The 15,160-nt window shown below is 43.2% G+C and overlaps 1 protein-coding gene across 4 annotated transcripts in view; it reads left to right on the plus strand.

The window, feature by feature from the left end:
* Window positions 1–15,160, plus strand: part of REXO2 (RNA exonuclease 2) — a 52,370-nt gene that overhangs the window by 12,077 nt on the left and 25,133 nt on the right. Inside the window, exons 6-7 of one of the 4 annotated variants that reach the window (XM_062197055.1) lie at window positions 618–738; window positions 833–1,040. In XM_062197055.1, coding sequence (XP_062053039.1) covers window positions 618–738; window positions 833–880 — 169 coding nt within the window. In that variant the 3' untranslated portion in view covers window positions 881–1,040. Of the gene's footprint in view, window positions 1–617; window positions 1,041–15,160 lie in introns of those variants that run through there. The other 3 variants (XM_062197052.1, XM_062197053.1, XM_062197054.1) reach the window with 3 other exon arrangements.

Below are 15,160 nucleotides of genomic sequence, written 5' to 3' on the forward strand. Positions count from 1 at the left end.
TCCGGAAGAGTTTGGGAAATTTTGATCGCCTCTATTTTATGAGTTCTTTCTATCAAAAGTTTTTTATTTTTATTTATTTATTTATTTATTTATTTATTTATTTATTTATTTTGACAGGCAGAGTGGACAGTGAGAGAGAGACAGAGAGAAAGGTCTTCCTTTTGCCGTTGGTTCACCCTCCAATGGCCGCCGCGGTAGCGCGCTGCGGCCTGCGCACCGCGCTGATCCGATGGCAGGAGCCAGGTGTTTCTCCTGGTCTCCCATGGGGTGCAGGGCCCAAGCACTTGGGCCATCCTCCACTGCACTCCTGGGCCACAGCAGAGAGCTGGCCTGGAAGAGGGGCAACCGGGACAGGATCGGTGCCCCGACCGGGACTAGAACCCGTTGTGCCGGCGCCGCAAGGCGGAGGATTAGCCTGGTGAGCCGCGGCGCCGGCCTCAAAAGTTTTTTAAAACACGAAAAAACACTTAAAGAAAATTGGCTTTTTGCACTTGTTGATGGTGCTAGATAGGGTCAGTTACAGTAATGTGTTGTTCTTAAGAAGTTCTACCTCATGAAGTGATTTCCCTCTCCTCTGGTTCTAGACGTTTTATTTGGTGTGATATGTTTGCTTGTAGGGCCCTTGATGACATAAGTGAAAGCATCAAAGAACTTCAGTTTTACCGAAATAACATCTTCAAGAAAAAAACAGACGAGAAGAAGAGGAAAATTATAGAAAATGGGGAAAATGAGAAGACTGTGAGTTGATGCCAGTTCTCATGCTGCCACTACATAGTTCTCTGGAAGCAACTTCTGTTCTTTTGTTTCTGTTTTGTTTTGTTTTTCCATGCAGATTGCTGGGCAGAGCACCTTCTTTCAGTTACCTTGCATCTCCAGATGACGCTAGCAGACACTTCTCTTTTTCTCCTAATTAGCTGTTTCTATTATGACACAGCAACTCCTTTGTAAGAACCAGGCCATGCCCATCCCTTGGTACATATCTGCATTTGCTTTTAGATCCTTTCTTTTGTTTAAAAAAAAAAATAATAAAGCTAGTTCTATTGAAATGCAAACCTTTTTGTACCATCTTTTCTTTAGTAGTTTAATCATTGGAAAAAGATGACTTTTTTTTTTTTTAAAGTGGTATAGCTAATGCTTAAACTCTTTTAATGCAACTGGATTAAGTTTCATAGTCATGCAGGAAGTGCACTTGTTCCGTTTTGCTTTATAAATAAGTTAAGACTGGAATAAGTGGGGAAAGCTCCACAGAAGTAGATTTGGGTTCCTTGCTATCAGAATAGCAGCCCTGCATTCCAGCAATCTAAGTAAGCCATCAGTCGAGGACTCTATAAGTAGTAACTAAGGCTTGTTGACCTCATATTATATGTAAGGCTGTCACTATGCCAGTTGTATAAAGCATACTTAGCCTGCTGCCCAGGTCCAGTGGTCAATAAATAGCCAAGAAAAGAGTTCAGTTTGAATGTATTAATCCTAAGCTTGTGTACTCTAGACCATGATTCCTTTTTAAGATTTATTTATTTGAAAGGGAGAGTTACAGAGAGGCAGAGGCACAGGCACAGAGAGAGAGGTCTTCCATCTACTGGTTCACTCCCCAAATGGCTGCAATGGCCGGAGCTGCACCAATCTGAAGCCAGGAGCCTGGAGCTTCTCCCAGGTCTCCCATGTGGGTACAAGGGCTTGGGCTATCTTCACACTGCTTTTCCAAGCTATAGCAGAGAGTTGGACCAGAAGTAGAGCAGCCGGGTCTTGAACTGGCACCCATATGGGATGCTAGCACTGCAGGCAGCGGCTTTACCTGCTATGCCACAGTGCTGGCCCTTAGAGCACGATTCTAAGGTAAGTTCTTTGCAGAAGGGTGCAGGAGAATCATCTGTAGAATACATCTCATTTTCTTGTGTTCTCTATTCTGACAGTACCTCTGTAAGCTAAGAAATTGGAATTAGGGGAGACCCAGAGGTAACCTGCTTCTCATTTGAGAACCACCAAATGAGAAGACTTCTGTGGTGATCTCAAATTACATTCCTTTTCAGTTGCAGTCATTATATGAATGTAGTAGTGTGATCCTAATCTGTCATCATTATAGATAGCAGATCACTAAACTGTAGATGAGGAAAAGCTTGTAATTTCACCTAGTGCTTTTACATATACTAAGTTTTGTTACCTATGACTTAAAATTATTGCTACTAACTCAAAGTATTGTTAGAAGTAAATGTTACTTTGGGGCTGGTTCTGATGCATAGCGGGTTCCGCTGCCTGCAGTGCCAGTATCTCATATGGGTGCCGGTTTGAGACCCGGCTGCTCCACTTCTGATCCAGCTCTCTTCTATGACTTGGGAAAGCAGTAGAAGATGGCCCAAGTCCTTGAGCCCCTGCACCTGTGTGGGAGACCCAGAAGAAGCTCCTGGCTTCGGGTCGGTGTAGCTCCGGCCATTGTGGCCAACTGGGGAGTGAACCAGCAGATGGAAGACCTCTCTCTCTGTCTCTGTCTCTGTCTCTGTCTCCTCTCTCTGTGTAACTCTGACTTTCAAATAAATAAATAAATCTTAAAAAAATCTAAGTGTTTCTCATACAGTTCTGAACTCAGTGCTTGAGCCACAGTCACCTTATAATGTTAGTTAATTAATACTGATAAAGATCTCGATTCATTGTAGGACCTCTGTAAAAGAGTTCTGTGATTGGTTAGCTCTGATGGCTGGGCATTATTTTACATCAGTATTGACTAATGCCTCTGACTAACTGTATCATGTTGAGGACCGGTATAAATTCCATTAACAGTATGACTGACCAGACTGCTTCCAACTGAAATTTGGCAAGATGGTCTTACCTGTACTTGGACTTTCAGGAATGTTATAAATTCTAATGCAAGGATAGATAGGAAAACACTGGGCTAAATCCAGTTAACTGCTGTTATTTTTTTTTTTTTTTTAGAGGTTATGTATTCATTTGAAAATCAGTTATGGGCCGGTGCCGTGGCTCAATAGGCTAATCCTCCGCCTAGCGGCGCCGGCACACCAGGTTCTAGTCCCGGTCAGGGCACCGTATTCTGTCCCGGTTGCCCCTCTTCCAGGCCAGCTCTCTGCTGTGGCCCGGGAGTGCAGTGGAGGATGGCCCAAGTTCTTAGGCCCTGCACCCGCATGGGAGACCAGGAGAAGCACCTGGCTCCTGGCTTTGGATCAGCGCGATGCGCTGGCCGTGGCGGCCTTTCTCTCTGTCCCTCTCTCTCTCTCTCACTGTCCACTCCGCCTATCAAAAAAAAAAAAAAAATGCAAAAAAAAAAAAAAAAAAGAAAATCAGTTATGGAGAGAGGGAGAGCCAGAGAATGACATATTCCATTCACTCCCCAGATGACTGCAATGGCCGGGGCCAGGCCGGGCCTGAGCCAGGAGCCAGGAGCTTCTTCCGGCCCTTCCACGTGGATTGCAGGACTGCAAGCCCTTGGGCCTTCTTCTGCTGCTTTTTCCAGGCTGTTATCAGGGAGCTGGATGGGGAGTGGAGCTGTTGAGACACGAATCGGCATCGTGATGGCTTTACTTGCTACACCACAATGTGGAGAGCAAGCAAGAGCTCCCCCTCTGCTGGTTCACTCCCCAAATAACCATAGTGGCTGAGTGGTCAGGTCTGGACTGAAGCTGGGAGCCAGGAACTCAGTCTAGGCCTTCTACATGGGTGGCAGAGCCCAACTACTTGAGCCATCACCTGCTACCTCCAGGCTCTGGGTTAGCAGAAGCTGGAGTCAGGACCTGGAACTGGGAATCAAACCCAAGCCCTCTAATGGACACGGATGTGTTAACCACTAGGCCAAATACCTGCCCCCATGCAATAAATAAGTTTAAAAACTTAATTGCTGGCACCCATTTTAAGTCTTCTGTCACATGAATGGGTACCTCACCGATTGAATCCTCTGTTTTTTTATCTTCATTATGCAGCAAATTCTGTTGTCCTGGAGTGGATCTTGTGTTAGCTATTAGTGAAATATTTGGCAGCCTGTAAGATAAGCAAATCTGATGTGATGCAGGTCTGCATGAAGACATGATGGTTCAGTGATTAGTTAAATTATTTGTCTGCCTAAAAATAAGTTTAAATTTGTAGTGCTGGTATTTAATCTCATAGGGGATTCCTGAAGCTGTGAATTAATTTCTGTTCAATGAACTGTGTTGCAAATTAGTATAACTACAGCTTGAAGAATGATCAATGTTTGCTTGCAGGGGTTGGCATTCCTGTGCTCTTGGGGGCTTCTCATTTGGTGATGGTTCTGTCTGTGTAGTAGTTATCCTGAAAGCTGTATTTGTGGGAGCATCCAGGTACACTTCCCTGGGCGTTAAACCCATGAGTGAATGAATCAGTACTGTGATGATAATCTCTTCAGTATTTCTTGAGTGTTCTAACCATTGTGCTGAGTCTTTGGGCAGGAAAGAGCCCTTTGATTCCAGCAGTTTGGCCATAGGTGGTAATAATGAAATCTGAGACACCCATGCTTTCTAATTTGTGAAACAATATGTCTCTGTTTAAAAACGAGTCTGATGGCCGGTGCCACGGCTCAATAGGCAGGTTCTAGTCCCGGTTGGGGCGCCGGATTCTGTCCCGGTTGCCCCTCTTCCAGGCCAGCTGTCTGCTATGGCCCAGGAAGGCAGTGGAGGATGGCCCAAGTGCTTGGACCTTGCACCCCATGGGAGACCAGGAGAAGCACCTGGCTCCTGCCATCAGATTAGCGCGGTGCGCCGGCTGCAGCGGCCAGTGGAGGGTGAACCAACGGCAAAGAAAGACCTTTCTCTCTGTCTCTCTCTCTCACTGTCTACTCTGCCTGTCAAAACAAACAAACAAACAAACAAACAAACCGAGTCTGAGAAATTCACACAAAAATTGAAAGTTTCTTTTGGCAGATGGGAGCTCTGTGTGTCTCATATGTGTAAGTCTTAAGGAAAAAGTAGTAGCTAGAATTAATGTTCAGGTGCAGTTTTGTCACACTGATTGCCTTGAGATAGTGCATGAGTGTGCCAGGTTCACTCAAGTGCCCTAACACTTTGAAAAATTACTAAGCATCCAGGACAGTGGAGAATTGGTTGTTGCTAGGATAAGCCATATGTAACAAATTGATGAAGGTAAACACTACTGTATCCCATATCAGTTGATCAGGGTGTGCACTGTCATGTTCTATATCTGTCAAGGCAAAAGCTATTATGCTGTGTGTCTATTGATATATGCTTGTATATCTGTTGTGAAATAATGGAATTTCAGTTACTTGAACAGATCCTTTAATTTTATGTGGTTCTTGATAAAAACTGTAGATGCCTGTGGTAGTGATATCCATGAAGAAATCTTCTGTCTCATATTTTCTATTGAGGAAAGGAATATTACAGCCTCAAAATCCACTTAAAAAGAAGGAATTGGGGGCCGGCGCTGTGGCTTAACAGGCTAATCCTCCGCTTTGCGGCGCCGGCACACCGGGTTCTAATCCTGGTTGGGGCGCCGGATTCTATCCTGGTTGCCCCTATTCCAGGCCAGCTCTCTGCTATGGCCCGGGAAGGCAGTGGAGGATGGCCCAAGTGCTTGGGCCCTGCACCCACATGGGAGACCAGGAGAAGCACCTGGCTCCTGGCTTCGGATCAGCGCGATGCGCCGGCCGCAGCGGCCATTGGAGGGTGAACCAACGACAAAAAGGAAGACCTTTCTCTCTGTCTCTCTCTCTCACTATCCACTCTGCCTGTCTAAAAAAAAAAAAAAAAAAAAAAAAAAAAAAAAAGAAGGAATTGTACATCTTCATCCCACTAGTTGCTTTGACAATTGACATGCCAAGTTGAATGCATGGGATATGAGACCTATCTTGGTCTTCAAGATAATTGAATTAGTTCCATTTTTGCACCTGTGTAATAATACCACTGGTATTCTAGGATACAGAAAACAAGAGTCTCAGTGGGTGCAAGCACTAGAAAATGGGAAGGTTGAGTGTGGAGCAAAAAATACATGTTCTCGGTCAAATGAAGGCATACCTTGAACATCTTAGGAATCCAGCATAAAATAGGTGATTTGGGTTGCATGACAACGTAAATGTACTTCATGCTACTGAACTCAGAAGCTGCAGAAGTGGTAAGTTTTATGCTACAACCCGTTTTCAGAGTGATCTTTCTTAGAACCAATGTATGATGGGACCAGATTGGAGGAGCTGGACTCTAGACCCTTGATTGTGCCCTTAGGAAGGGTAATGTTCCTTTGTTTCTCAGTTTGGGATAGCAACATGACAGTGGGATATGAAATTGCTGTTTTTGTTTACAGATAAAGGAAATATAACAAATGAATGTCTTTTAGAAGCTTGCAATGTCCTCCTTCCAAATTTGACCATATGAAAGGGGGAGAGAGATGCTTTTGAATCCTGAGTTCCATGTACTCTGTGGATAGTCTGGCTGAATAAGCCTGTGCAAGCTGCCTTGGGATGCAGGCCTGCTTTGTTTCTGTGGAGAAAAACTTAGCATTTTGAGTTTATTTAACCATTTATATTGATTAGTGGTATTACTTATTAGAGCCTCTATGCTGTTTTATACTTTCACTCATTTTGGTTATATTCTTTGTCCAAATTACTCATTTTTCTTGCACATTCTCTTTACCATCCTAAGTGTTTTAAAATAGCTTATTATGTCATTCTACCTATTCCTAAAGTCTCCTGTGAAGTATGTTGATAGCTCAGTGATTTACAAAGGGTCTTCAAAAAGTTACTGGAAAATATGTATTATGATAAACATCTTCATAGATTTTAACTTTCTTAAAAAAAGATTTATTTAGGGCTACCGCTGTGGCTCAACAGGCTAATCCTCCGCCTAGTGGTGCCGGCACACCCAGTTCTAGTCCCGGTCAGGGTGCCGTATTCTGTCCCGGTTGCCCCTCTTCCAGGCCAGCTCTCTGCTATGGCCCGGGAGTGCAGTGGAGGATGGCCCAAGTGCTTGGGCCCTGCACCCCATGGGAGACCAGGAGAAGCACCTGACTCCTGCCTTCGGATCAGTGTGGTGTGCCGGCTGCAGTGGCCATTGGAGGGTGAACCAACGGCAAAAGGAAGACCTTTCTCTCTCTCTCTCTCTCACTGTCTACTCTGCCTGTCAAAAAATTTTTTTTTATTTATTTACTTGAAAGTTGGAGTTACACAGAGAGAGGAGAGGCAGAGAGAGAGAGAGAGAGAGAGAGAGAGAGAGGTCTTCCATCTGCTGGTTCACTCCCCAGTTGGCTGCAATTGCTGGAGAGGCACTGATCCAAAGCCAGGAGCCAGGAGCTTCTTCTGGGTCTCCCATGCAGGTGCAGGGGCCCAAGGACTTGGGCTATCTTGTGCTGCTTTTCCAGGCCATAGCAGAGAGCTGGATCAGAGGTGGAGCAGCTGGGACTTGAAACAGCACCCATATGGGATGCTGGCACTGCAGGCAGCAGTTTTACCCACTATGCCACAGCGCCAGCCCCAGATTTTAATTTTTTAACCAAAATAAATTTAATTCATTTTCTATGAACTTTTGGTAGCCTCCTTGTATGTTCATAATTGACAACTAGAAGAAACAGCTTCAGAGCTGTAGAGTAGTAGAGATGTTAAGGATCTTGTGAAGAGAAACTACAGTGTGGTTTCAGTGAAGTAGAAAAGCAAAGGTGGCTACTGTTCAGTAGGCTTCCAGGGGTCCTAGGAGTAGCACTACCTTCCCAGGGCCACCCCCTGGAAAGCCCATTTGCTTTTCAGACTATCAGCGTTCTACACACTCTGGATCTTATGAATGGCAGAATTTGTACATTATTTGGGTATGCTGTGGGGATCGCCGGCTTTTACCAAATAACTGTTAAAAACACCATCTGCTGTTACCATTATTTCATAAAACACATTTTGAAACACGAAGGATGTAATTTCAGAAAAAAAGGAAAGGTACTTTGAATACATTTAGCTTTGTGAAAAATCCAAATATGTTCTTATTTTTTTCATTGTATTATAAACTAATTTAAAAACATGCAAATATCATCCTGCATCCTGGGCATATGCCACTCCCTGGGTTGAAGTTTGGGAGTCACTGGTACATTTATGCCTCGGACTTCAGTCTAAAACCAAGAGAGAGGAATGATGATAGGATCAAAATCACTCTTTTTTTTTTTTTTTGCAAGTTACTAGATGAAAGGGCTTGGAAAATATCCCAGAAGCCTCACAGTAGTCTAGTTAAGAGAGAACCCTGTGGTGAGATAAGGATCAGCCTCTAGTAAAGGTGCGGTGGTCCTGTATTTTACACCTCTGTTGGCCTTCTGTAGACTTTACAAGTGGTTCTAGGTAAACTGCAAACTCCTTGGATATTGGAACTTTGTTTTTCCAGTGTTGGCATTCTGAAATTTTTATTTGTGACTTTTATTGTTGGTATTTAAATGCTGGCTTTCTGAAGATGAGCAGGGAGTGGAGAGTTAGTTATGAGTCTTACAATTATTTTACTGTTTAGATATTACTTGAAATTTAAAATAATTTTATTTGAATTAAATCCAAAATCTAATTCAGGTTTGAAGAACATAAATGTTTCCTGTGGTTAATGCTAGTGTTTGAGAAAAGCAAACCGGAAGACCCTTGGGAATGAGGAGATTGTAGATCATTAATAAGAACACTTTTAAAGTTACATGGGAGAATGAGCCATGCTTTGGAAATTTCTCCTTTGAAAATATATAGCTTGCCGGCGCCATGGCTCACTAGGCTAATCCTCTGCCTTGCGGCACCGGCACACCGGGTTCTAGTCCCGGTCGGGGCACCGGATTCTATCCCGGTTGCCCCTCTTCCAGGCCAGCTCTCTGCTATGGCCCGGGAGTGCAGTGGAGGATGGCCCAAGTGCTTGGGCCCTGCACCTGCATGGGAGACCAGGAGACGCACCTGGCTCCTGGCCTCGGATCAGCGCGGTGTGCCGGCTGCAGTGCGCTGGCCGCGGCGGCCATTGGAGGGTGAACCAACGGCAAAAGGAAGACCTTTCTCTCTGTCTCTCTCTCTCACTGTCCACTCTGCCTGTCAAAAATTTAAAAAAATATATATATATATAGTTTAAAGTACTTAAAAGTGATAGCACATATCCATTTTTTTGGAGAGTTCTGGTGTTGATCATGAGAAGATTTATGATAATTCATTGTTAATTTATTATTTTACCTTGCTCATATGTATTGAAGATTCTGATTTATATTGAGTATTGTACTTGGATGTCTAACGAGGACTTAAACATATCCCTGCCCTCATAGAGTTTTTCTGTTCCACTGAGCAAGGTGGACAAAAGAGGAAAGAATGAGTTGTCTACTGAGTTACAAGGTACTGTGGTAAAGGCAAATGGCGGGGCTGAGGAGGAGGAAAGACTATTTGGAGTGGCATGGTTAGTGCAGGTTGCCTTGGTTAGGTGACAGTTTGTCTGGTCCATGAAGGAAGATGGGAAGGCGGTTGTGGGTGTTACAGAGAACGGTGGCCTTGAGATAACAAAGTACTTGGTGTATTCTTTCTTTTTCTTTTCTTTTTTTTTTAGATTTATTTATTTATTTGAAAGACAGTGTTATAAAGAGGCAGAGGCAGACAGAGAGGGAGGTCTTCCATCTGCTGGTTCACTCCCCAAGTGGCTGCAACGGCCAGAGCTATGCCGATCCAAAGCCAGGAGCCAGGTGCTTCCTCCAGGTCTCCCACATGGGTGCCGGGGCCCAGGGACCTGGGCCATCTTCTACTGCTTTCCCAGGCCAGAAGTGGAGCAGCTAGGATATGAACCAGTGCCCATATGGGATGCCGGCACTGCAGGGAGCAGCTTTACCCTCTACACCACAGCGCTGGCCCCCTTAGTGCGTTCTTGGAACTGTCAGAAAGTCAAGTTGGATGGAGCATAATGAGCTGAGGGGGGTGAGAACGCTGTAGGTTCTACTTAACAAGGCCCTAGTAGTTATCTGCTTAGTGAATGACTTGAGTGTAAGATTTTTGCAGCCTAAATCCAGGCAGGTCCTTATTGAAAGATAGTGATGAGTGGAGGATGGCTAGCACTGGGGGTGAGGGTCACTCTAGAGTACCATCTCAGTGGGGCCACCCTACTTGTAGGTCTTGGGATGCAGGCTCAGAAGTTTGATTTCTGCATACATCCAGAGTTGACCAATTCCTTAAAGGAGAACTGATTCCAGCCACACACACGAAGGACTGATGAGTAATTCAGAATGTTGACCAGGTTACAGTGGCATTTGCTTTTCCAATTACCTGAATGCTAGCTGTGTGCTCTGTGGAGTGTCCCTTGGTTCAGCTGCAGGACACTGGGAAGGTGAGTGAGTATCTGGAGCCCACTCAGTACATTTAGAATAGGATAAAGAAGTTCTATCTTGAGGAAGCTTGGCCTTGATGAAGTATCTGTATTCTACAATGAAGACTCTTTTAATGTTAGTTGAGGGCTGGCTTTATGTGTACTTTCTGATTACTGGTCTGCTTTTTGTAGGGTTTTCCCCTTCACTTTTGACATAGTCTATATTTTTTAGTTCTGTATGTCATTTTTTTTCCTGATTATAAAATAATAGTTCAATGTTTTTTTTTAAAAAAAAAACCAAACTATGCTGTACAGAGAAGACTCTCTTAATATTTTGGTGTCTGTCCAATTTTCCCTATACATCCATGTATTAGCAAGGTGCTCAGTGAGTTGGAAATCTAAAATGTAGTTTTCTTGCCATAAACACTTCAAGTTGGTAGCACATTGCATCAGGGGATAGCAAATCATCTTTGAACAGAACTTCAGTCTGCTTTAGTAAGAACATCAGAATGCCTGTTAAGTGATTATAATGAAAACTGAATTTTTAATAAAGTAGATAATCAAAATGCAGATAAGTCAAATGGAGATATGAAGTAATCTGTTTAGTAAATGTAAATGATTCTCACTGAGAGAGGGTACATCTCAGCAGAGATTTATTTATTAAACTTTTTTTGGCAAGGTTTCAGAGATCAGTATAATGAACTTTCATAGATGTGACCCAGTCTGAAGAGTTATCCCTGCTCTTGTGTCTTTAAAACTTCCATCTCTTGTACTCTTCCCCCATGGATTATTTTGTAGTCATCCCCAAATGCCATATCACTTCTTCTGTCAATGTTTTTGTGTGTATCTCAAAAGATAAAGACTTGGCGGGTGTTTGTTGTGGCGGGTAAGATGCCACTTGAGCCAGCGCCGCGGCTCAATAGGCTAATCCTCTGCCTTGTGGCGCTGGCACACCGGGTTCTAGTCCTGGTCGGGGCGCCGGATTCTGTCCCGGTTGCCCCTCTTCCAGGCCAGCTCTCTGCTGTGGCCAGGGAGTGCAGTGGAGGATGGCCCAAGTGCTTGGGCCCTGCACCCCATGGGAGACCAGGATAAACACCTGGCTTCTGGCTTCGGATCAGCGCGGTGCGCTGGCCGCAGCATGCCGGCCGTGGCGACCATTGGAGGGTGCACCAATGGCAAAGGAAGACCTTTCTTTCTGTCTCTCTCACTATCCACTCTGCCTGTAAAAAAAAAAAAAAAAAAAAAAAAAAAAAGCCACTTGAGATACCCACGTCCCATATCAGGGTGCTCCCAGTTCCAGTTTCCTGCTAATGCACACCCCGGGACGCAGCAAGTGATGGCTCAAGTACTTGGATTCCTGCCTCCCACATGGGAAACTCACACTGAGTCTCTGGTTCCCCTCCTCTGTCTTGCACAGCCCTTCTGTTGAAGGCACTTGGGAAGAAAACCAGGAAATGGATAATCTCTGTGTTTCCCTGCCTTCCAAAATAAATAGAAATCAGAACAGGTACAATATGACTACACTTTAAAAAATGAATGATTTCTTAGTATAAATTTCCCTGTTTGGTATTTTTCATGTATAATTTTCAGTTACATCTAGTGAGTCAATCAGAATTAGGTTTGATTTGTACTGGTTTTCTTTCTAGACTGGAGTCTTTGAAGCCAGTCGCTAAGCATGCCTGCATATTCAAAGAGTTGGAGGAGACCATCCAGTGAGGGGAGTAGAAGGGGATCAAAAGGGGTTTTTTAAGAAAAGCTTATTCATTTTGATTTATTTGTAAGGTGGGTAGGAGAGGAAAAAGAGATAAATATCAATCTTACACCTGCTAGTTTACTCCCCAAATTCCAGCAGCAGCCAGGAGCCAGATCAATCTGGTGGTCGCACATGGGGCCCAAGTGACTTACAATTTTTGCCATCTTTATGTGTATGTGATAGCTTTTCTTTGTTTCTATTGCATTTCTCTGATAGCAGCGTGTTGAGCCTCTCTTCATATGTATTTTTTTGCATTTTTTAAAACTTTTATTAAATAAATATAAATTTCAAAAATACAACTTTTGGATTATAGCGATTTTTCCCCCCATAACCACCCTCCCACCCACAACCATCTCATCTCCCACTCCCTCTCCCATCCCATTCTTCATCAAGATTCATTTTCAATTATCTTTATATACAGAAGTTCAATTTAGTATATACTAAGTAAAGATTTCAACAATTTGCACCCACACAGAAACACGAAGTATAAAATACTGTTTGAGTACTAGTTATACTGTTAATTCACATAGTATAACACATTAAGGACAGAGATCGTACATGGGGAGTAAGTGCACAGTGACTCCTGTTGTTGATTTAACATTTGACCCTCTTACTTATTTTTTTATATTTTATTTTTTTAACTTTTATTAATAAATATAAATTTCCCAAGTACAGCTTATGGATTACAATGGCTTTTTCCCCCCTATGACTTCCCTCCCATCCACAACCCTCCCATCTCTCACTCCCTCTCCCATTCCATTTGCTTCAAGATTCATTTTCAATTCTCTTTATATACAGAAGATCAATTTAGTATATATTAAGTAAAGATTTCAACAGTTTTCACCCACACTGAAACACAAAGTGTAAAGTACTGTTTGAGTACTGGTTATAGCATTAAATCACATTGAACAACACATTAAGGACAGAGATCCTACATGAGGAGTAAGTGCACAGTGACTCCTGTTGTTGACTTAACAAATTGACACTCTTGTTTATGGCATCAGTAATCACCCTAGGCTCTTGTCATGAGTTGCCAAGGCTATGAAAGCCTTTTGAGTTTGCCAACTCCGATCTTATTTAGGCAAGGTCATAGTCAAAGTGGAAATTCTCTCCTCCCTTCAGAGAAAGGTACCTCCTTCTTTGATGACCTGTTCTTTCCACTGGGATCTCACTCACAGAGATCTTTCATTTAGGTCCTTTTTTTTTTTTTTTTTTTTTTTTTTTTGGTCAGAGTGTCTTGGCTTTCCATGCCTATAATACTCTCATGGGCTCTTCAGCCAGATCTGAATGCCTTAAGGGCTGATTCTGAGGCCAGAGTGACACTCTTACTTATGATGTCAGTAATCACCCGAGGCTCTTGTCATGAGCTGCCAAGGCTATGGAAGCTTCTTGAGTTTGCCAACTCCAATCTTATTTAGACAAGGCCATATTCAAAGTGGAAGTTTCTTCCCTTCAGAGAAAGGTACCTCCTTCTTTGATGGCCTGTACTTTCCGCTGGGATCTCATTCACAGAGATCTTTCATTTAGGTGTTTTTTTTTTTGCCACAGTGACTTGACTTTCCATGCCTGAAATACTCTCATGGGCTCTTCAGCCAGATCCAAATGCCTTAAGGGCTGATTCTGAGGCCAGAGTGCTATTTAGGACATCTGCCATTCTATGAGTCTGCTGTGTATCCCGCTTCCCATGTTGGATTGTTCTCTCCTTTTTAATTCTATCAGTATTTGTAGACACTTGTCTTGTTTATGTAATCCCTTTGACACTTGGCATGTACCAATGCCATCTGAATAATCAAAGTGATCGGTTTCAGTGCAGAATTGATCATAATGATGGGATTAAGTGTCTTCATATGTATTGCACTTTGAATTCTATTTATTACCTTATATCTTCACTCAATAGTTTTTGTAATTTTTAGTAAAAATATCCCAATTGAGCAAAGAAGATACCATATAAAATACAATGAACATTAAACTGACAGCAGTGTTAGATCTTACTTGTTTTGATCCATTTTTTTTTAAGGTTTATTTTATTTGAGCTGGTGCCATGGCTTACTAGGCTAATCCTCACCTGTGGCGCTGGCACCTCAGGTTCTAGTCCCAGTTGGGACGTTGGATTCTGTCTCGGTTGCTCCTCTTCCAGTCCAGCTCTCTGCTGTAGCCTGGGAAGGCAGTGGAGGATGGCCCAAGTGCTTAGGCCCTGCACCCGCTTGGGAGACCAGGAGGAAGCACCTGGCTCCTGGCAGCGCACCAGCATAACAGCCATTTGGGGGATGAACCAACGGAAGGAAGACCTTTCTCTCTGTCTCTCTCTCTCACTGTCTAACTCTGTCAAAAACGAAAACAAAAAAACAAAGATTTTATTTATTTGAGAGGTAGAGTTACAGACAGTGAGAGGGAGAGACAGAAAGGTCTTCCTTCTGTTGATTCACTCCCCAGTTGGCTGCAACGGCCAGAGCTGTGCCTATCCAAAGCCAGGAGCTGGGAGCTTCTTCCTGGTCTCCCATGTGGGAGCAGTCCTTGGGCCATCTTCCACTGCTTTTTCAGGCCAAGCAGAAAGCTGGATTGGAAGAGGGTCAGCCAGGACTAGAACCGGCGCCCATATGGTATGCCAGTGCCATGGTGCCGGCCCCTGTTTTGATCCTTTTTTTACTGCATCATGCTTTGCAATGGAAGGAACTCAGTGTGTATTTGTCTGGAAAACATTTAACTTAGATTCAAAATAAAATAGGGCAGTGTGTACCTGCCAAAATCTACCACAGTGTAAGTTGTTTATTCGGTTCTTTTGTCCATTTCTTGGGGGCTTTCTGGCTTTTTAATGATTTTCATTTCCTTTACCCCAATCTGTTGTCCATCTGTTGGCTGTGTTTGCAGTGACTTTCTTTAGACAGAAACCTTTAATTTTCTCTTGTGAAGTCTGTCACTTTTTTCCTTAAGGTTTGTTCTTTTACAGTGTTGGGTAAGAAATAGTTTTATACCTCCAGATCATAAAGATATTCTCTTATATAAATGTTTATTAGCTTTCGATTTTAATTCTGCTTTTCATTTTTTTTTTTTTTATGTATCTGGAGTACACATCTGGAGATTGTATGACCCAAGAAACCAACTTAAGTTTTCTGTCACTATTTGTTAAATAATCTGTCTTTTGCCCATTGATTTGTGGTATTACCTTTAT

This window comes from Lepus europaeus, chromosome 7, assembly GCF_033115175.1.
Source record: "Lepus europaeus isolate LE1 chromosome 7, mLepTim1.pri, whole genome shotgun sequence".
NCBI lineage: Eukaryota > Metazoa > Chordata > Mammalia > Lagomorpha > Leporidae > Lepus > Lepus europaeus.